This window comes from Acomys minous (genome assembly GCF_964271855.1).
Source record: "Acomys minous genome assembly, chromosome: 5".
NCBI classification, from domain to species: domain Eukaryota; kingdom Metazoa; phylum Chordata; class Mammalia; order Rodentia; family Muridae; genus Acomys; species Acomys minous.
In genome coordinates, this window is record NC_140494.1 from 14,487,277 (window position 1) to 14,510,456 (window position 23,180).

The following is a 23,180-nucleotide window of genomic DNA, read 5'->3' on the forward strand; positions in this document are numbered from 1 at the left end:
CCATTCTTTTCAGAGGATAATCTTTAGAAAGTTCTTTTATGCCACAAATGAGAAGACATCCCCCCCTTTTTTTTTAAAGTGACTTTAATTCAGAAAATGATGCAATGTCTTTATGCCTTGGAGGCAGAAATAAAACAGGTCCAGACACATCAAAATGTATCAACCCCTAGGACTTCGGTCATCGCGAGCCAGAGCAGATATTCAAGGCAGCAGTGCTGTTCTTAAGAAACTTCCATTAGCTAACATGGACCTACGTTCTGTTCATTGCATGAACTTTTAACAAGGCGCAGCTCTAAGGGAGTTTGGCCAATCAATCCATCTTCCCTCCCCTCCCCCTCCATCCCTCCCCTCTTTCCTAATTTCTCTTACTCTTTTCATTTCCCCTTTCTCCCGTCCTTTCCCCTCCCTTCCTTTGCCATTGTCATTTTCTTTACCCACTTCTTTCTTACTCTGTTTTACATTCTCCTCCTTTCCCTTTTCCTGCCTACACTCCCTCTCCACACCTACCCTCCTCTCCTTTCTTTCCAGTCTTCCCCTCCTCTCTTTCTGTCTTCCCCCCTCCCGTCCCCTCCTCTCACATCACCCCTCCTTCATCTCTCTCTTCCATGCTACACTTGTGTCCTTACAGTCATATAAAAGTTAGGCTTGGCTGGATTTCCTTGCCTTCACCAAGTTCTCCCTGCAAATTTTGGAGCAGGTAAAGAGGAACCCCAAGAAACTAAAGCCAAGCGGCTGTTTTCCCTTCTCACTCACTGGATGCGGTGCTCAGAAGACTGAAGAGAACAGAGGAGGTTGGAAGATTAAGAATGGGATGGAGGAGAGATATTTACAAGGAACACAGAGGCAATAAAGAATAAAAGTATTTCCATTTTTCCCTAAAAGGAGTAATAACCCAATCCATTTGTTTCCCTTCTTTCGCCACACCTTGCCTCAGCAAGCATCATTTGCTATGTATGGTCCTACATCCCATGCCTGTGCCATCACCTGCTAGGAGGCAAGTCAGAAGTACCACCAACAGCCTAGTGACTCTCCTAGATTGTTTTATAGCAGTGGCTGTCAATCTATGGGTCAAAACCCCTTTCGGGGAGGTCAAATGACCTTTTCACAGGGGTCACATATCAGATAGCTTGTATATCAGACACTTACATAATGATTTAGAACAGCAGCAAAATTATGAAGAAGCAATGAGAACGATTTTATGGTTGGGGCTGCCACAACATGAGGTACTGTACTGAACAGTCGCAGCACTAGAAAGGTTGAGAACCGCTCTGTAATCGTGTACAAAAGGAAGACTGAGTGGGAAGCCCTAGTAAGTTCAGCCAAAGGCCGGAGTTGTGCTTGAGATGTGTGCACTTTGCAATACGTTGTTATTAGTGAGAGCCAGCTGCCACCCTGTCTGTTTCTAGGTATGTCAAGTGTGACCACCCACCCAGGAGACAGAGGAAGCTCAGGTGTCCTCCTGGAAATGGCCTTAATTTCAGCACACAGGACCATTTTGCCCATTCTGTGTTGCCACTTCCAGTGAGTCTCATGCATATTTATGTGCCAATTATGCAAATCCCAAGATAAAAATGCATTAAGCACCCATGATTTAGACTGGTTAAGTCTATTACATGGCATAATGAAACTACCGCATGATGTCCAGTTTATCTCAACACTTGCTTTAAATTGTCAGTCAGTTATTAAGGAACTGTAACACACCAAAATGTCGCTGGAGGAAGCGTCCTTTGTCTGTCCCGCTGTGATATTAGGGAATCAGAAACTTCAAGCTAAATCCTCATCAACTGGGGAAAACATTCCAGAATAGACTTAATAGGGCATAGTGTGGTCAAAGTTTAAGAAAGGCAACACACTGTTAGTGTTGCAAGTCATTAAAAGCAAAATCGCTGGCTTGTTTCAACCACAGTTCCCAGCAGTTCAGGCACTGACGCTGAGACACAGAAGTCGGGTTTTATTCTTGAGCCTTACACAGTCAGGTCTTGTTTCTGAGTTGCTGGAACTTATTGTAGGTTACCAAATTCAAATGTAAGTTGAACTTTCAGTAGAAAGATATCGATTTCCATAGCCAGAATTAAAAGAGATTAAAGGGGAATTCACAAAAGTAATTTAAACACAAGTACAAATTCCTCACAACCTGGAAACTGAAAGGTCAAAAAGAGCTAGAGTAAATTTGGCATCTAGTAATATTAGGTTTGAACTTTGGAAGGTTCTGAGCCTCTAGTTTCAATGCTTACTAGAAGCTATGAAGGTCAAAGAACAAACAGTGATGTGAATTCAACCAGTAAATACAATATATGCACAATGTAACACACAGACATCCATTTCTGCTTTAGCATGCCAAATTCACGGGCCCATTGCAAGCTTTGTGGAGGGTCTGGGCACTGTCTCGTTTACATAGGGGAGTCCCCTAGAGGTCTGGGAGAGTTGGGCTTGCGTGGGATTCCATGCTCAGAGTCATAGATGTGTTAGGTCCCAGTAAAAGCCGCAATGGGAGCACAGTTTGTGAGAGGCAGCAGTTTCAGAAGCTGGGCAAACAAACACATTACACAGCCGTTCCACGAAGCCTTCTGCTCTCAGCTTGTCAATAAAGAGCAGTAAGGAGCCAAGTGCATTTGCCATCTTCTCTGCAGCCGTGAAAACTGTATGATCCTCTGCATGCTACCTCCAGAGAGGAGCATGCGGAATCCACTGCCTGCAAGCAAGCCCACCTCACCTAGGGGGAGGAGAGCAACAGGCCACCACAGGGGTCTCCAAGGAGACCTGCCAGCCAGCCTTGCCACTGGAATTAGAATCTTTGTAACCAACTGTCACTTGGGGGCTGCTGTTCTAATGAAAGATGATTATCAAAGGCTGGGTGAGCCCAGCAGAAAGCCCCCCTCCCCAGCGTTGTGATTTCATGCCTGTTCTAACATTCATGCACGTTCTAACATTCCAGTGTTCTCTCAAAATGTCAGCACTCATGCTCACTAACTAGAAGGAAACAACACAAACAAACAAAAACATTTCATTGACAAAAGGCTCTATTTGTGTTTGAATCACTAGTCAAATGTCAAAAAACAAAACAAAAACAAAACAAAAACAAAAAACAAGTTAAATCAAAACCTGATCCTATTGGTTTCACCACTGCTACATGTTTAAAGAACCATTTGCCTCCTAAAATTTTAAAATTAATTAATTAACAAAACAACATTGCTGGCATTATTTAAAACTTTCAGCATTCTTTCAAAGTTATGCATGAATTCAGTAGGTATCTAACAGCCCTTTTTTCATCTGAGCTTTCCTTGGGAAATTCCATATTCAAGGCATCCCCTTTCCAAGTAAAAAGCGAACTCCAGCCAAAGAGAAAAAATCGCGCCTAGTCTCCAGGAGGCTGGGATCAGTCTCCCAGAGATTTTTTTTTCTACAGGCTTCCGGAACAAGTTCAAGGTGTGTTTGATTAGCTCTGCTCTCAAATCTCTTGTGCAGGTCGGTGAGTTTTCTGAGAACACAACGCCTTCCAGAATGCATTAACCTACTTTCAATAGCGAGGCTTCCCCCATCCTCCGGCGGCTCTGAACCAGGGGAGGAGCCCAGAGGCTGTTCCAGTGCAAGCTGGGCATGCTCTTTGCCTTAAATGCAGGACACATCCTGCGAAACATCAGCGCAGCCTGAGAAATCCGTACTTCCTGCAAGCACACCAACAGCGGAGAGGGCAGCTCCGGTCCCAAAGCAAGAGTGATTGGAAATCCTGCTAAAATATGGCTGTCTAATCAACCGAGAGGCAAACTCATTTACTAAGATTCCCATTGTCCACATTGACAGATGGCTCCCCCCCCAACCCCAGCCCAGCGCCCCGACTCTCCCCTTCCCACCGATTGCAATTGCTTTGCCTTGGAGGCAAAGCTATTCTTTGAGAGGTCCAGTTGCATTCGCCAGCCTAGTTCTGAAATGAGACAAAAGCTCACACAATCTTCCCTTCCACGGAGCTTTTCCGGAACCACCAAGGAGCACGCAAAGAAAGCGGGGTTTAGTCCCCCTTACCTTGGTTCTCATCGGAGACAGGAGCCCTTCCATTTTGGCGGAATCTTCATGCCAGTTTCTCTCTTCTGCAAGTTACTCCGCTGTGTGCCCTCCTTAAGCATCCCACATGAAAAAAGCCATGCCTGGAGCCGCCAGTGGCTCCCTCCCTCCTCCCGGGTGGCGCCGCTGCACCGCAAGCAGTCTAACTTGAATCTCCCGTGCCTGAGGTGCCAGAGCAACGATGTGCGGTGTGCAGGGAGAAGTGGGCTCCACTCCTCGCCCTGTTCCCCCTCTCTTTCTTCTCTCTGGTGCTCTCTCCTCCCTCTCTCTCCTCCCTCTCTCTTTCCATAATCTGCCTACAGCTCTCCGTGTACCATGCTCACTTGACAAATGATCTCTGTCTTAGGTATGTATTTGAGCCAAGAAAAGTGGTCTGAACAAGCTACAGAGAAGCTCACCCAAACCGGAGGAGGCAAACGGAGCTTAGTTGCCTGACTAGTCGGTCTCAGCATGCCAGCTTCAGTAGGCAGCCTGCTCTCTCAGGAGTGAGAGTTTTGCTGCATCCATCTATCCATCCATCCATCCATCTCTCCTCAGAAAAAGGGATCGTGACAGGAATCGAATCAGTTGACACTGTTATTTAGAAGGTTTTCTGGTTCACGTTCAGAAATCAGAGCGAAAAAATCGTGTCACTTATATATTTCAAAAATGACCATTTGTTAAGCCCAGTTGCTAAACGCAACATCTGGACAGTGAACTAGAGTTTTTCGCTGTTTGACCAGATGTTCGGACACATCTTCCCTGGGAAAATTTCAAAACTCAAATGTATGCATTCCATCCCGGAAGAGCTATGCATTAAACAGTTCCTGGGAGTGTAGGTGTGCTCATGTGTCGGAGCTGTACTCTGCTTGATGTCAAAGCCTACTAATCCTGTGGCATTTCTCTGTTCTGGAGATTCACTGTCAACTTTCTCTGAGGAAACCTAAACTGACTTGTCTCCACAAGAAAAGTATGAGTGTGTGTGTGTGTGTGTGTGTGTGTGTGTGTGTGTGTGTGTGTTGTTTGGGGGCTATGTTTGCATGGGTGTGTATTATAAGGTGTTATGTGTGCGTTTTTGTGTGGTGTGTGTGTGTATAGTGTGGGCAGTGTGTATGTGTAGTGTGTTTGTTTTGTAATGGGGTTATATATGTGTGTGTGTGTGTGTGTGTGTGTGTGTGGTGTGCATGCTTTTTGTGTAGTATGTATGTTATAATGGGATTATGTGTTCATATCTAAGTTTGTACATATGTATAAATGTGTGTCTGTACACTAGCTGTGTCATTTAATATGGGAAAAAGCAGGCAATGAAAGACAGTTACCAAAGACCTGAACTGGAATGAACTTGAAAAGATGTACTTCCTTCAGCTTACAGGGTTATTATCAGTGTGGTAAGAGTTCAATACTTGCCTCTCAATGGGTGATGCTGCATCCATCCTACCTAAGAACACGCATGCCTTTCCAAGAGCTTGAGGGCATGCTCATACATACATCTGAGACACACAGCAGATGTGAACTGACCTACGGTGTTTGCCGCTGTTGTCATCTGTCTCTTGCTCCTGGAATGGAACTTGTCCTTCTTTTTTACCTGTTGCTCTTAGACCCAGTTCCCAATGCGTCTTCAAGATGCGACAATCTACATACCTTCCAGGAAGATGTAGGTAGATCCTCTTACTCTGTCTCTCCCTTCACTCATACCCCTAGCCTTTTCTTAATCCACTTTTCCTCCACCAGTTCTCAAAGTCATGGGCTAAAGAATTCTCTCAGCCCCTGACCTCTTTACCTGCGCTAGAGTTCTCTATGTGCAGCACACGGCTATGTAGCTTCATGTGACAAGCAGACACTGCATTCTCACTCAGCCAAGTACTCACTGAGTAAAAGAGCATGTCCTGATGTGAAAGACTCCTGCCACTTTGGGGGAAGGGGCTTCCAGACATTGTTTCCTTCATGACCACCTTAGTTGTCACTTGATCTTATTCAGTATCCCAGTACTTGGAGTCTCCCAAAAATTATTTTCAGTCATTCATCAAGTAGCTGCAATGCACACGCTGTATGCTGGGCTAGACTCTGAAGGCTCACGCTCGGCTTTCTCTAGGGAGACCTAAGCTGACTTGTCTCCACAAGAATTCTTTCACCTCACCTCCATCTTTAACTCTACTTCCATTCTCTTCTCTGTATCTATCCCCTGTGTGCCCACAGACTTGACTTTGGGGGTATCAGGGGAGAAACTCTTTTACTCAAGGAAAAGACCCAGTCCATTCCTTGTTCACCTCCCCAACTTCTCAGGAACACTGACACGGGATCAGCTTTCCGTGTTGAGATGTCACTCACTCACTGGGGGTGTGACACTGTTGACACATCACTTACTCACTGGGTGTGTGACACTCCACTTTCATTGTGTTTGATTCCTCCGTGACTAGAACAGAATGAGCTGCATGCATTACTGCTTCTAAGTACTGGACAAATCTGTTCTAGAACATTCTGCCTTGTTTCACACCCTAGAACCCCCCTTATCAGCATTTCCAGTAGTGCACAAAGTTCTCTCCTTGACCTTTTGGCCCTGGCCTGACTATTCCCTATTACTCTCTCTGGACTCTCCACGTGTCCCTAAGTGGGTGGAACAGAGTGGGACAGTGTCAGGGTTTATGAAAATGTTACACCGATACTATATGGGGCTGCCTGGTGTCTAACAGACACCAAGCATGCTTTTTGGAAGCTGAACAGCCTTCCAAAGACAGAGGAAGGGATTCTGGGAAGGAATTTCAAAAATCATATATATAGCACCTCCAGGAGGAGTCTAACTCTTCTGGTTGTTTATGCTCAGTGTCTCAAACTCCAAGTCCTCAGAATCTGGGGCTGTTCAGCATGCTGTCTTTTTCACTCCTCCCTATGTGTATGTGTGCATGTTGTGGGAAGGCCGGAAGCTGATAGCGAGTCTTCCTCCATCCTTCCCCACCTTAATCTTTGAGACAGGTTCTCTCACTTAACCTGGACTCATCTGCCAGGCTAGTTGGCTAGCCAGCAAGCTCCAGGCTGCCTCCATAGCTCTGGACTTGCGATCTCACCCACTAGTATCTGGAGTTTTTACAGTTTTACATGGGTGTTGAGACCTTAGGTTCTCATGCTGAACCAGAAAGCATTCACTCACCAAGTTATTGCTTTAGCTTCTATTTATCATGTTTTCCTTACAGTCTGTGAGGCTGCGGAGAACACCAAACTCCAGGGATGTGGGGGACAAGAACCCTGTTCCTTACTGCCTGAGATGTCACTGCTGCTGGTGCCCCCACTTCTGATGGTGGCCGCTAAACACTAACTATGCCAGACACTGTACCAAGTGTCTCTCACCATTAATTTACCTTATTCTCTTACTCTGTCCTCTTAAGGGAGTTACTCTTCTCAGTCGTACTGTGAGGGAGTTTTAAGTCAAACATCCACCTAATGGAACTATATTTGGCACAGTGAGGCTAATCCTGCTACACAGTGTCCATCCCATGAAAAAATCTTTTGGACCAATCTAAGACATCTAAAGTGTTAAAAGCATATTCCTTTCTGTTGTTTAGTAGCGGGAGGTTGCGAAGGTAAGCATGGGAAACTATTATTTTTAGGAGTCTGCATTAATATTCAGTTCCTCAGCCACTCATTTATTCATGAAACCAATATTCATCAGCAAGCTACCACAAGCCAGGGCACTTATCAAGCAGAAGGTCTTGTCCCTCTCAAAAAGAGGCAGCCATTTATAAAATGCAATGTCAAGTTATTGCCTATGGTTCTTAAGCTCTTTAAATATCAATGGTCATTGCTCACGCGTAGTGCATAAGGTAACTCAATATTGTGAGGAGGGGAAGGACACCCAGAGAGGTGGGAACAGCTGTGGTAGACTTAGAAACTATTTCAACCTGGTAATAAGTGTACATGGTTGATGACCAGTATGGGCCACACGGGTAGTCTGTGTAATGATCATCATTTCACAAATATTTAGCTAAGGTATAACAATTTGCCCAGTTCCATGCCAGAGTTTTTTTGAACTGGGAGTGCTCTCTGCTTGTGGCCCCGTATTCACAAGCTCCTCTACTCTTCAGAAGAAAAAGCTCTATAACCTGAGATGGACCTAGTCTTAGGAGAAAAAGGTAAAGAATGTTAAACAAGTGGAAACTGGCAAAATCTGAATTAAGTGGGTGCTGCTGTGAAAGAGGCTCTTGGCTGAAATCTGGATTAAAGGCTTTCCACAGGGAAATGAGGGCTTCTAAGGCCGTAGAGGGGGTGTCTCCATGCAGGAGCCTCTAGCCAGTGGCCTGGTCCTGTAGTCGGTCTTTGTTTCCAGTTGAACATACACACACACACACACACACACACACACACACACACACACACACAGAGAGAGAGAGAGAGAGAGAGAGAGAGAGAGAGAGAGAGAGAGAGAGAGAGAGACATAGACAGAGAAAAAGTCAGAGAGTTGTAATAACTTCAAATGAAACTTCTCTAGTCTAGAAGCACTTGTAAACATCATGAGGGCCATTAGGTGTGCCAAGGTCAGAAGGTCAGGCTTCCCATCTCTCTCAGCCACACTAAAACACTGATCCTTTGTTCTTAGCATCCTTGCCATCTTCGAGGTTAATTTCCTTAAGTTGCCCGGAGTCTCTGGGGATCACTGGTCTCTGCACAATTAAGGTTCATTACGAGGGCCTGCAGTGACGGGCTTCGTCAACAGTTTTCCGTTCATTAAGGTGAGGGGATTGCCACCTGACAACCATTCAGGGTTTAATCCTCACATTTACTTCTTCTTTACAAACATCCTCATTAACACCTCCACTGTAGGGCAGTAAAGGATCAACCATAGCTGCCCGGATGAGTTCTAGACACTTCCAGTAACACTGAGTGAGCTACTTAACTAATAAGCTCCAAATCAGCTTCCTGGGAACACTGACTCTCATCCTAAAACACACCTGTGTGCTTAGGCTTACAATACAAACTGTAGTGTGCCGCAGGGAGAACCATCACCGACTACCATTTTTCACCCAACTCAGTGACAATGGGACGGAAATCAAGTACGTGAATTGATTCATGTCTGAGTAAGGGTAAACATTCTGTAAGTTGTTTCATTATGAGAATTAGAGAGCATTGGAGGTCCTTTTGAAGGGATTTCACATTAAAGAACACTACAATAAATAACCCAGTTTAGCACAGCCGGTATCAAGTTCCCTTTTTACAAGGGGGCAGAGGTGAGGTCAAAGCAAGCAGTATTTAGTGAACCTTAACTATTTTTCTAAGACTTATACTGGGCTCCGATAAGTTGCTTTGGGTTTTATGTTCACAAATATCTGGTCCCGCCACACTCCTTAGCAGATGACTACTAGAGAAGGAGAGAATTAAGGCCAGCAATAAATAGCATCGCTGGGTCCCGGCTATCCATGCAGTTGTGTTACCCATGATATTTGCCACATGACTCTGCCACACTTGCTCTCTCTGTGTATGACCCTGTGGCTTGCTTCAGAGAGTCAGATAACTGATACAGTGAAATCTTCTGAATGTCCACAGGAAAGAAACAGCCAGGCTAGCCTGCCGATCTCAAGAGAAATATGAGAGACCCACTGCATAGGCTAAACAAGCAGAGCGACAACTGATCCTAGTCTCCATGAATGAAACTGCAAACTTAAAAAACTAAGTATTTTTACGTGGCACCAGGCATTGTGTTTGTCATGCAGCTCTCGGACTCAATGGCTAGCCCAAGGCCACAGAGCTCCTAAAGTGTCAACCCAGGGGCAACAGCGCAGTGTGTCAGATGCTTGCTGTGACAGCCTGAGAACCTGGTTGGGACCCCCAGATCTCACATAAAAAGCCAGGCACAGTGCTATGTGCCTGTAGCTTTGGTGCTGGTGGGGCAGAGACAGAAAGACCTCTGCACTTGCTGGCTGGGCAATCTAGCTGAATCAGCCCATGTTTAATGAGAGCGCTTGCATATCAAAACTGAATATGAAGAAACTGCACACACGTGCCAACAGGCGCACACATAGAGCAGATCCAGAATTAAAACCCCAAATGTGTGTCTTCAACTCCAGGTCATAAGTTCTTCCTAACTCTGCCAGACCCAGGAGAGTTCAGTGTGGAACCATGGAGTACACGGTTATGAGAGAGTTTTCTGAGCCTCCATACCAAGGTGTGTGCTCTTAGGTACCCACCTCAGCCCCTTCATGTTACTGAGTACCTTGAGAGGACTTACTGTGTTTTCTTTACTACTCTCTGCAGTTATGGCCGGCTGGGGAAAACAGTGAGACAGCGCTGGGTCTTGGTTGATCAGTCATCTCGTCTTTATGATCTTTTAGATACTCTGCCCCATTTTCCAAAGAACAGTGATTGCCGAAAGTTATCAGCACTTGGTACAGAAGTTAATTGGAATCTAGCCCTGGGAGACGTCTTCCTTCGGTGCTTCCTGTCTCTCTAAAAAAAGCCACACAGTGGAGAAAATAGAACTGCTCTTTTTTTTTTTTTTGTCATTACCATAAAAACTTGAGTTGGAAATAGGTCTTTATCCACTCATGTGTTTGTCAAAAATACATAAAGGACAGAGTGATTATTCAGAAGCTTTTGAAAAGAGATGTTTGCACTTTTTTTTTTTTTTTTTTTTTGGCTTTAAGACTTTCCATTTAAGAGCCTTTGTTAGGATGGAGAAACCCAGAAGCTGTTGCCTCCCAGATCATTGCTTCAGGGATCCCTCAGAAGACATCTGGGAAACCCTGAGGAGGGAGAGAGGAGGCGGGAGCCGGGAGATGGCATCTGGTGGAGCAGGAGCTGGCGGATCTCTTTAGCCTTCTCCACCAGGTCCAGCACAGATGCAGGAGAGAGTGGTGTTTGAGCCTTTTTGTTTCTGTTGGGGTAGATATTTCAAAGTTCGCAAACAAGAATCTGTGCTGAAGGACATTAGGTAAGAAAAAATTTTCTTTTTGGTTAAATGAAAGTGTTTGTGTGTGTGTGTGTGTGTCTGTGTGTGTCTGTGTGTGTGATCGTGTTTATGCTTTGACCATAAAGTGCCCCCCAAAGCTTGACCATATGAACTGGTGGTCTAGGCATCAGAAAGTGGTTGTTGGGGACAGAACTTGAAAGTGATACCTGCTTCATGATCCCATCTGAGGTCTGTGTTTCCTGGTCAGCTAAGATGAAAAAAGCCTCTGCCATATGCTGTGCACTCCCACTGCCATGCTCTTCTCAAAATAATGTGGACTAGTGTTCTCTCCAGTCAAGGACAAAAATAAGCCCTTTTCCCCTTAAATTGTCCAGTATTCTGTGCCAGTGACAATAAAAGCAATAAAATAGCATCCCAATACATGTTTACACTATTAAATGATTATCATAGAATACTTTTTTCTTGATAAGTCTGTCAAAATGTTTAGGAGTGGTCAGGCTTTACATAAATCATTTTAAGGTTTCATTTGCTTACCTCGGTTTCTCTTCCTGCTAAGAGGCAATCCCAACCCTATAGCCAAATTGCCCCAATCTTTACCCAAACACTCTGAGGATGACAGAAAAGTGGTATTGATCAAAGATGATGAGGATCCACACACTTCTGGCTTCAAGCTGTATAAATTGGACAAGAACGTTGCTCTCCAATGAGCCCATCCTAGACTTGGGACATGGAAAAGAGCCCACTGACCACTAAGCTCACCTAAGTTTGGCTCTGAGCTGTTGTGAGCTTACTTCGAGCCACAGGCATGGGTAGAGAACCTGCTATTCATTCTGTGTCAGGCTCAGCCACAGGCCCTGTTCTCAGGCCACCAAGTTAAAGGATGGTGGCTGCAGCGTTTGAAGCACTCCAGTGACTGGGATTGGCAGTGGCTTAGACAATGGCTGAAATTATGCTGGGCAGAAACTGGCAGAGAGAGTTCAATAGTGAGAGCAGAACCAAAGGTCGGATTAGATATTAATTTCCCCTGAGATCAATGCTTCCCACGGACCAGTTGTCTGTGGTGGGAGGGAGCTGCTGAGGATTGAACATTGAGCCAGGTCCTTGTGCATGCTAAGAATGCACTCTTCCACTAAACTGCAGCCACACTGCACCCCGATCCATGAAGCGGGCTTTACTTAGTCTGGGAGGCTGTCATGATGGAGGGATGGAGCCACAGTGATGACACAGGACCTCAAAAGCAACTTGTGTGGGGAAAAAAGTAGAGAGGCAGAAAAATTCTGTATTTATTTACTTATTTATTTTATATGTATGGGTGTTGGGTCTGCGTGCATGTATGCCCACCTTGTGCATGCCTGGTGTCCACGAAAGCCAGGAGAGGGCATCAGATCCCCTGGAGGTGGAGTGACAGAAGGGTTGTGAGCTGCCATGTGGGTGCTGGGAACTGAAGCTGGATTCTCTGGAGGAGCAACAAGTGCTCTTCACAACCCAGCCATCTCTCCAGCCATCCATCTCACAACCCAGCCATCTCACAATCCAGCCATCTCTCCAGCCATCCATCTCACAACCCAGCCATCTCTCCAGCCCTGGCAGAGAGCATCCTACTTGGAGACAATAGGAAGCAATGGCTTTGTCAGGGCTCATGAGTGACCTCCAGGTCATATCACTTCATGCTCCACTTTCTTCATTTAAAACTTAATTCATACCTCGCCCTATCTGAAAACATTTTTATGCCATATGTGAAGAAAATAACAGGGCTCCCTTGCCATCGTTAGAAGTCTCTTGGAAAATTGTGCATTAATTTATTGAAAACTCTGCAGTTAATTCTCTTATAGTAAAAGCTCCCTTTAAGTAATTTAATTTTAAAAGTTAAAGTGAAATAAAAGCAGCTGCATCATATTTGACAGGACTTTTAATTAAAGTATTGGGATTACCTAATGGGATTTGGTTTACACTGTGACTTTCCGCACAACACATGTATCTCTCTGTGCATTATATATAAGCCTTGGTTAATTTTTTAAATCAATTTTGAATCTTTTAATGCAGGTTTTATTTATTTAGTGTAGGTGTGAGAGCCTGCATGGGTTTTGTAGGTACCACACACATACTGTGTCCAGAGAGATCAGAAGAGGGCACTGGACCGCCTGGAAATGGAGCTACAGGGGGTTGTCATGGAGATACTGGGAACAGAACCCACATCCTACAAGAGCAGCAAGTGCTGAGCCATCATCCCAGCCCCCTACTGCTGAGCCTTAAGCTTTTTGGGCCAGTTTCTACCGAAGGCATAAAATAAAGTAATTGTTCAATTAGACTTTTTTCTTCTTTTCTGAGTTGAGAATGAAATTAATGGTGCCTACTGATGGGAACTGGTATTAGTGTCTTTCTCTTTGTTCTGATCAAATACCTGACAGGAAGCAACATTAGTAGGAGGGGCCTATTTCGACTTACAACTTCAAGGGATAGTCCATCAGAGAGAGGGAGGTGGGGCATCTTGAGCTGCTCTTGCCCTTGGGGATAGAGGCATAGAGCTGCTTGCTCACATCTGTGTAGACCAGTAAGCCCAGGAAGAGGATGCCCAAGTTCAGTGGATTTCTCCTTTCCCTCTGTCTATCCAGTCCCAGATTCCAGCTTGAAGAACGATGCCACCACATCCAGGGGTACACTCCTTCGTCACGCCCCCCCTAGAAACGTCTTCAGAGACAAGTGCAGAGGTGTGATTCTATGAAGACTGACTGTCTCAGCATCTTTTATCCAAGAACTTGGAATGAATTTTGGTTTTGTGAAGTACATCTCTACCTTGATATTTAAATGTGTCCCTTAGAAGTGGAGCTACTATCCTGTTGTTTCTTATGAACGGAAGAAAAGGCCCCAGAGCCTGAAGCCATAGAGATGACTGGACTTTCATCATCTATGGAAATAAATGTTTCTGCTTTCTTTCCAATGAGAAAGCATCTTTCCTCCCTCAGAACCTTGGCCTGAATGTAAGGAAGCGAATTTAAGATGAGGATTATATTGATTTTAAACATATTGGTAGTTAATCATAAAAACCAAGAGAAATTATTAGTGTGATGGTAGCCATGGGGCAAAATACCTCTGTTTTAAAACTTTGGTTTCCAAGCATGATTTATATGAACTCAGTTTGGGGAGAGGCACTTGGGCTTTAAAAAGCACATCGCCAAAGCTCTTAGGCCCAAGCCTAGTTTTTAAAATCTATCTTGTTAAGTGGCCAGGACTATGCCGAGATGTTCTTAGGCAATGTTCTATTCTATTAAATTGGAAACTTGGAAAGTTGCTTCTCAAGGGCGAAAAGGATAATAGTTTTAAATTTAAGACAACTCACTTGCTTAACGAAGGCTGAAGTTTTTCATGCAAGGCACTGTGCCCACCTCCTAAGGGGTGCCCTCTGCACTGGCAGCAATGCATGCCCAAGCTTGGCAAGACAGCTTTCCCTTCACCCCTCCATGAAGGGACTCTTGGAACACTTCCCTTTCAAGGAGCCCAGGTGCGCTACACAGGAACTAAATATGTTAGAAGTGAAAGAGAAGAGGGTTGGTGAATAAAAGCCCATTTTGTCTTTTTCTGTTTATAAAGGAAATGCTGAGCTTCTGTGACAGCATCTTAGACTGGGAACGCCAGGATACGGCTGTGCAGGCACATGCCAGCAGTAAAGCACAAACAAACATGACCACTAAGGGAGTTCAGGGCATCTCCCTTTCATGTCAGAATACGTTTAGACAGCTATGCAACCAGAGGCTTGGGATAAAAGAAAGCAATGCCCAGGAGAAAGGAATGCTTTGCATCTGGTTCCCAAGGGCCTTGACTTGGCAATTTCTTTGTTAAAAACCCAAGGCTGTACCACATGTTGATCATCCTTGGCCCCAGCCCTTGTCTGGACAGGTTTTCCCTAAGCACATAGCTGAGAATTAGCATCTCATCTGACTTTCCTATTGTGTGTATGCTGTGGTGTAGTGCAATGCCTTTGCGGCAGTCTGTTTTGCATGCTTATTTCCAGAAGCCACGAAGACCCATTTGCCTAAGATTTTTGTTCCCGAGAGACCCTAGGGCCCCAGATGCCCTTCATTTTGTCCTCTAGTCCTTATAATTCCTCAGAGATAGATGAAGCACTAAATCCCAACATCTAGGAGTGGTTTTAGGGAACAACGGTTTCTGCTCCCTAGGCTTGGGGGATGGTTCAGTGGATAAAGCATTTGCTGTACATACATAAATATTACAGTTTAGACTTCCAGAGCCCAGGCAAAAGCCAGGAAGGCATAGTGGCCCACCTGTAATTCCAGCACATATGTTGAGAGAAAGGACCCCAGAGCAAACTCCTAGCTGGACTAGCCTATGTTAGGGAGCTATGGGTTCAATTGAAGAGATTCTGTTTCAATGCATAAGACACTGAGTAGTTGAGGAAGACTTGCTGTGTCAACTGAGGGCTTCTACATGCATAAGGACATGCACGCATGTGCGCACGCGCGCACGCACACACACACGTAGCCACACATGTGCTTGCATACACATTCACACACACATTGCATGTGCACTGTGGCTACATGCAAAAATAAAAATATTCTTCTGAGTTGGGGGATGGCACATGTCTATAAGACAACACCCAGGAGGCAGAGATAGAAAGACCACTGTGAGCTTGAGGCCAGCCCAGGTTATACTTTGAGATCTGGCCCAGGAAACAGAAACAAAAGAATGAAGAAGATCAGAATATTGCAGCAAAAACAGGTCCCAAGAGCCCTGGCAAATTCTGTCACACTACGCATGCTTTCTAATGCACATCAACCTCCCCATATTTTTCTAGGCCCATTGAAGAATAGAAGCAGATCATTAAGGCAATGCTACTTCCTGATGAAAAATAGATACAATATTAGGAAGAGACAATAGACTACATGGGTAAGAGGTCCAGTGACAGATGTCACGGTTACAGGTAACAGGCATGGCTTGGGATTACAGTGTCTATCAGTGAGGCTTTCTCCACAAGATGGTGCTTAGGGGCAATCAGTTGTCATCCATGGCACAACAGTTCTCATATTGGAGAGGGGGAATCTATGGCAGATCTAAAGAGTCATGAAGGCAAGCAAAGCGAGGGCTGATACCTACCTAGACGGTAGGGATGTGGAGTCCAGGGATGTGAGCAGGATCCAGCAGGGAGATCAGGGGCCAGGTTCTGCAGAGAGCAGGACAAGAGTGCTGATGACAGTGGGACAGAGGCAGATTTAGTACCTCTCCACAGAAAATGGCTTGTCAAGAGCGCAGACAGCAGGCAAGAGTGCTGTAAGAACAGAGCCGTTAATGGCAAAGGTAGAAAAAAGATCAAAGCTGGAAGCCAGCGGATAGGCTATCCACCCCTGGGGTGAGTAGAACACTGAAGATTGGTAGAGCAGGCTAGAACCAGTACAGTCAAGGCCACAGACACTATGGTCCCAGCACCCCACTATATGTATAGTCAGTCTAACTCCTTTGATCTTTCACAAAGGGACTGAACATTTTCTCTTTATCTTTATTTGTAGTCTCATGATAGAAGAGAGAATAATTTAAGAATTCATTGGTGTATTTGAGCCCCTCCAGAGTTTTTGGGTTTTGGTTAGAGATTCAGCAAAAGAGAGCACAGTATCTGATGGCCTGGACACAAGCTGACACTTCAAGAATACACCTATTCACACCAAGAAGTATCCTACAACCATAAAAGCAGCGGCATTGCTCCTTAAAGGCAACAGTAAGCCTAACTACATGATATAAAAACCACAGGATATTAGAATTGAACTATACATTACCTAACCTATTCACTCATTTTACAGATCAGTAAGCCAAGGCCCAGAGAGTTTGATGGCTTTCCTAAGATTTCAGAAGGTTAAGGCTGTGTCTCCCTCAGCGTCCTGACTGCTGTGCATGAAACAGGCGAACAACATAATTATTGTGGAATGATTTAGGAAAATATCTCCATGGACATTTGTCTTGTCCAATAGCTAATCGATTTCTCTACTTGCCTTCAAATGAAGATAAGGAAACAGGCTGAAGCCACAGCTGCAAGTAAATTAGAAAGCTCATGACAGCATTACAGGGAAAGGACCCAACAAACGCTCACTGAAGGATGGGTTTGGAAGTTAGTAGATGTGAACACTATGTGTTGGCTTTCTTCCGTGATCCGTTAGGTGAGAGGAAATAGTGTGTGTTGGGGAGCTAAGCCATGTTGTCATGATTGGAATTGAAGTTGGTCCTCAGCTGTTCTGGAAGATTGTAGAACTGTCAGGAGATGAAGCTGTGATGGGGTACAGCGAGTCATTGGGGGTGTGTCTTGTCTTTGATGGCCTGCTCTCTGCTTCCTGACTGCAGGTTCAGTGTGACTCAACGCCTCATGCTCCTGTCACCATGACTTCCCTGCCATGGTGGACAGCCATTCTTTCAAACTGCGAGCCCAAATAAACTCCTCCTCCCTTCCTCCTGGGGGTATGGTCACAGCGATGAGAAACCTAACTGATTCGTAACTACCAGTTTTGCATGTCTCCCCATTTCCCTAGGAACGTGGTCACGAGGATACATCATGGCAGCCCTCATTGGGCAGCCCTCAGCTTGCTGATGTTCTGTAGCAAAGGTCTCTCTGCCTTGTCGTCTTTACAAATTTAACCAGCAAATTCAACTTTCTTTCCTCTCCTGAGATCTGTCCTTACATCGTGTAAACACTCTTCCTCACAGATAACGTTCTTCCTGTTCACCCTGCACTCATCCTTGACTTATACCCTCACTAGACTGTAGTCTGCAGCTCAGTGCTTGAATTATTTCAGCGATCGCATTGCTTTCCCCCATCTTGCACATCCCCGCCTCTTTTCTCTTAAGCTCCATGGCCAGGGACAAACAACTCTCTACAATAAAAATGGTTTGTAGCTTCTTCTTATACCCAAAGTCCTCATTTGGGCTTCTGGAATCATCTCGTATTTTCTTCCTGATTTCTACCCTCCTGGAAAATGCATTGCAACCAGCTCCTATGCTACCAATCATTCCTTTCCATGTGCATTATCTTATCAAGAATCTACTTGTCAATCCATGAGAAAAAGCAGGCAAAGGGCCCAATGTCCATTACTGCGTAAGAACTCAATAAATATTAGGTCTCCTCCAAGTGCATATCAACTCTCTTCCAGGAACATTCTCTCTGCATAACCAGCTCCCCTCCGTTCATCTATCCTGCACAGTTGGCATTTAGTTCAGGTTACTTTGTGTCCTTATTATCTTTCAACCTTCAACTGCATTTAAGCCTTTAAGCACAAGGTCTCTGAGCTCTGTTTTTTCTGCTTCTCTCTCCAGTAGCCTGGAGATAAGAGCTTAATAGCTTCCACCAACCCTGTAACTATAGCATTGCTAGGATGTTTTTAGCTCCAAGAATGCCTGTATCAGTGTCTCACCTTTAAACCCCACAGCGAAATAGCAAGAATGCAAGTATGTGGGTTGAAGAAAGAAGGACGAGGAAGAGGACAAATATGCATGGGCCATCTCTACTCTTTTCTAGAAATCCTCTCACACTAAAGAAAAAAATTAAATAAGAAGGGACAGTAAAAAATATCCAGGTGGTGACATTTGCTAGTGTCATCATTGAGTCTAGCACCTGTGAGTTTATGGATCTTAACTCCCTCAGCCTGAGAGTGGTAAAAAGCTTTGGGAATTGAACCCTTCCTTGTGACTCTAATGAACACTCGAAGGAGATTCTCTCTGTCATTCCCATGCATGCAAGCTTCGGGATGCTCTACCTGACTCCAGCTTTAGATACGCAGCATCTTGGCATTTCTTCCCACAAGCCAAAGATTGCTGTCTTTTTCAGACATGCCCAGAAAAGCATTCAACAAAACTTTCCTAAATGGGTTATAGGCCTTCTCCTTTGAGTAAGAAAAGGAAAAATAAAAATAAATAAATGGGAAAAAAAGGAAAAAGAAAAAAGAAAAGGGCATTGGTGATTGTTTCTATTCTGAGGATGGAAAACCAAGAAACAGGCAATTACAATGGCTTGTCCGTGTGTCATGACATAACAGTATATCCTTGGCTAGTACATGAGTTGCTCATCCTGAAGTGAAAACGGTAGACTGTTCATGGCCCGCCTAGTGTGTCAGTGGTACAACTAAGACAATTAGATATTATGAGTGGAAGCCTGAGGGGCGGGGGGGGGGGGGGCGGTGTCTTACCATTTGGACATGCAATTCGTAAACCACACATGTAGAGAGCATATAGAGCAGCAGTTAATGAAGACAATGCCCAGTAAGTGTCAGATCCTACCAACCAGTTAAAATTTATTTTTTGAAACTTGTCTTACACTTGTGTGTATGGGCGTGCACGCACACGCACGTGTGTGTTAGCACGCACATGCCGCAGCACGCATGTTGAGGTTGGAGGATAACTTGCAGGAGTTGATCCTCTCTGTCTGCCGTGTGGCTCCTGGAGACTGAACTCAGGGTTGGAAGCATATGCCTGTACCTGCTAAGCCCCTGCACTGGCTGTGACAGCTGTAACCCAGAGGGCCAGTGAAAGCTTTCCATGCAGCCCTTGGTGTCAGTGTCACAGATTAGGAAACATAATTGGCTGCTTCTCTCTGATCCCTAAGTGTTACATCAGGTGTCATGTGACTTCAAAGAAGAACAAAGAGTAGTGTCAGCTGTTGCCATGGAGACTCGAGAACCATCTGAATCCCTATGGCATCACAGAAGCAAGACTCCAATCTCTGGTCTTTATAAGCTGTTGGAATCTATATCATATTTTTAGAATGTGTGACATTTATCGCATTGATGAGTATTCTCAGTGTCAGGACACATGCCTCGCTTTCACATTTAGATCGGGTTTTTCAGCTCAACTGGCTGGATTTCCCCCCTTCCTGGTAAATGTTGGGTTTCCTTATGAGTAAGGATAATTTTTTCTATGTTTTCCTTATTCCCTTCCATGGCTCTTTACTCTTGCTTCCTATTTCCTCTTTAGTCCACAATTACGATCACTAGGCTGTTCATGTCTGCTTCTACCAGGCTCTCTTTGACAACTGCACCTAGGTCTTCGTCTCCACTGCTCTCGCTGGTCTCCACAAGCACTAGTTGGGCGCTCACGCACAGCTCTGCATCTCCACGGAAGGGGCACACCCTCTATCATCCAAGATGATTCCGATTCACTGACTCTCCCAAGCTTTGCATCAAACCACTCCTCTAGATCTGGAATAGGAATAGGTATCCCATTATCCTAACCAAATCCTGCTAACAGGATTTTTTTTAGCTCTGTATAACACATGCTCATGCACACGCGCATACACACACACACACACACACACACACACACACACACACACACACTGTTTTTTTTTTAATTTCCTTTTTCTGTGCTAGAGTTAGAATCAAAGGCCTCAAACACGTGGAGCAAGCAATCTACCAACCACTGAGCTGCAACCTCAGCAAACAGTGACTTCACATATTTAATCTTTTTTTGTTTTTTCAGTGCTGGGGCTAGAACTCATGGCCTTGTCCATTCTGGGCATGTAAAGGCTCTACCACTGAACTGCATTTCTATCTCTCAGACTACTAAACTCACAAATTCGAAACATGTCATCTAACTTACCCAAAAGATATTGATTAGCTTGTTAAAACAGAAGTTTGTATAACCTGTTTAGTTTTTAAGAAAATCAGAGGAAAATTATAAATATTCACTCAGGAAATAAAAGCCACATAGAGGAGCGCATGGCTAAAAGAAATTAATTAAGTTTGTCTACTGCTGTGTGATACGGGCCCCTAAACTGTTTGTGTCATTCATCCAGTTTCAACCTCAAACATGGAAAAGCAGCCTTTGAACTTCTCTCCTTAGGAGAGTTCTGGAATCCTTCAGACTTATTTATTTTCTTGTCTATAAAGCTCTTCACAGAAGAGCCTTCATACTCTCTCCACAGTATTAGGAACAAGTTCAAGTGTATCTGTGAGTACAATCTATGACTCTTACTCAGTGTGTTTCTAGGAAACTCCAAGTGTCTCTCCCCCAGGTTACTCAGCCTCAAAACATCATGAGTCCCTTGAAAGATCTGAACCATCTTTTGCATCATACTCTTCTTCCAGGGGCCAGCAAAGGCTATCCCATTTATCATCACCTCAGTAGGCTGTAGTTGTCAGCACTGTGTGCCCAGAAATGTGAATTAAATGTATTTGCATAGGCAGTAATGCCACAGAGAAATACAGAAGAACAACCTGTATTTGTCACCATCCACCATCAAGGACTCCACTGTTATCCTTGTCAATATCTAGGTCACGTGAAATACTGTTTTCAGAAATTCCACTCTGGGCTGGCCATCTTTTGTTTGAATAAGATTCCTGGCCCTCGTGATCTGGGGAAGAACACGAAGAGGATGCCCTGACTGCAGATGATGTGTACACACACACAGGCTGCCTGTAAGGTGATGAAGCAGCACGCTGCTTTCCCTCTGATAGGCTGCTTCTTAATTAAGCTACCCATCAATGAAGAATAACATGCCAAGGTGATGGACCTCACATTGAAACTGCGGTGGAGGCTCCGAATACTTGGACTGTGCGGTTCTGTGTCTGGAGACCTCATTATATCATGCGGAAACAAAACTGCAGAAACCAGAAATGGACTACGCTGCTTTTTAACCCTTACTCTGTCTTATCACACAGAGAGTATGTGGTGAAAGCTTATGGAATAAGTGAAGAGCTGGGGGAATGAATGCAGATCATGGCGCAGACCAGGATTCTGGGAGCTTAGAGTTTAGTAGATAGAGAAGAGACTCAAGCCATTTCAAACTGATAGAAGGTTGTTTATAGAGGGGGATGAGGTGATGCTGAGGCAGAAAACTACACAGGCTGCAGTCAGTGGACAGCAGGGCAGAGAGGAGACCAGTGAGGAAGACTTCATGACTTCCAAGGCATGCTGGGCATTTGTGGAAATGGCCGTAATGTGTACCATGAGATAGAGACAGACTAGGGAAGAGGTATAGATGTCACTGAAGATGAGCAGCCTCGCCACACCAGCAAGAGTAATGACAGCTAGAACCAGACTCCAGTGTGGAGAAGCTTTATGAAGGCGGGAGGACTCGTAAGAAAGAAACTGAACACCAGTTGAATGAACAACAGAAACCTTCTTGATAGGGTATGGTAAAGCAGGCATATTAGCAAGAAACAGACATGTGTACACCTCCATAGTCAGACTGATGCTTCATTTACATTTTTGTTGTTGTTTGTTTTGGTTTTGGGTGTTTGGTTTGTTTGTTGGTTGGTTGGTTGGTTGGTTGGTAGACCCTGGGGAGTTTCCCACCTGCTCTGATTACCTGCTGCCATGGATACTCAGATTGACTCTGATCATTACAGACATGCAGTGTGTGTGTGTGTGTGTGTGTGTGTGTGTGTGTGTGTGTGTGTGTGTGTGTGTGTGTGTGTACAGGTAGGCCTTGAAAACTCTGCCAGAGAATGAATCCAGCCCCCTCCATTGCTCACTAGGATACTGGTAATTCTCACTTTGTCTCGTCTCCTTCCCAGTCGCCTGTGTTTCACTTCCACTCCACCCCAGCTGCCCTCAGCCTACACCGTGTCCTCATGCTGAGGCCTTGGGTATGCACTCTATGGACTTGGGAACTTTACACCTCATGCTGACTCCGTATCACGCGGTACCTTAGCTCTCAGTCGATGCCACTGCTGCATGCCGTATGCCCCACAAGGTACCTGGATTTCACATCAACATCGGGATTTCCTTCCTTTTTCACTGAAGTGACATTCGCATCACTCACATTAGCCATTTCACACACCAACAGTGCACTACTGAGACCTTTATCTAGTTCTGAAGTATTTTCATCAACCCAGTGAAACCTGGGACCATTAAGACCCTCAGAGAGTTATTATATCTTTGCATTGGAAACATTCAAATATTATGAGCTGTTTTAGTGGATACCTCATACCTGTTAACTGTTTTGAACCATAGTCACTGACTGTGCTACAGAACATTAGAAGCTATTTCTCTTACCCCATCAAACCCCTGAATTCATTACCCATCTCTCCACCACACCTGTTCAAGTGTATCTCCTTCCCTCTTCTTGACTTCTTGGATCAAACTTTCAGTTTCCTTACTGAAGAGAATGTGCAGGGCTTGTCTTTTAGGCCTGACATGTCACTGAGCACAATATCCTTAAGTTACATTTGTGTCACAGTAAATGACAGAATCTTATTCTTTTTATGCAATAAGATTCCATTTCCTTTATCCATGCATCCACTGACAGGTTCTAGGT

General features: G+C 44.7%; 1 protein-coding gene across 3 annotated transcripts in view; it reads right to left on the reverse strand.

The window, feature by feature from the left end:
* FRMD4A (FERM domain containing 4A) overlaps positions 1-23,180 on the reverse strand; it is a 586,135-nt gene that overhangs the window by 437,512 nt on the left and 125,443 nt on the right. Inside the window, exon 1 of one of the 3 annotated variants that reach the window (XM_084781778.1) lies at positions 4,021-4,068. The exons of the other annotated variants lie outside the window; for them this stretch is intronic. Within the exon in view, the coding sequence (XP_084637904.1) occupies positions 4,021-4,053 (33 nt within the window). The 5' untranslated portion in view covers positions 4,054-4,068. Of the gene's footprint in view, positions 1-4,020; positions 4,069-23,180 lie in introns of those variants that run through there. 3 annotated transcript variants of the gene reach the window in all.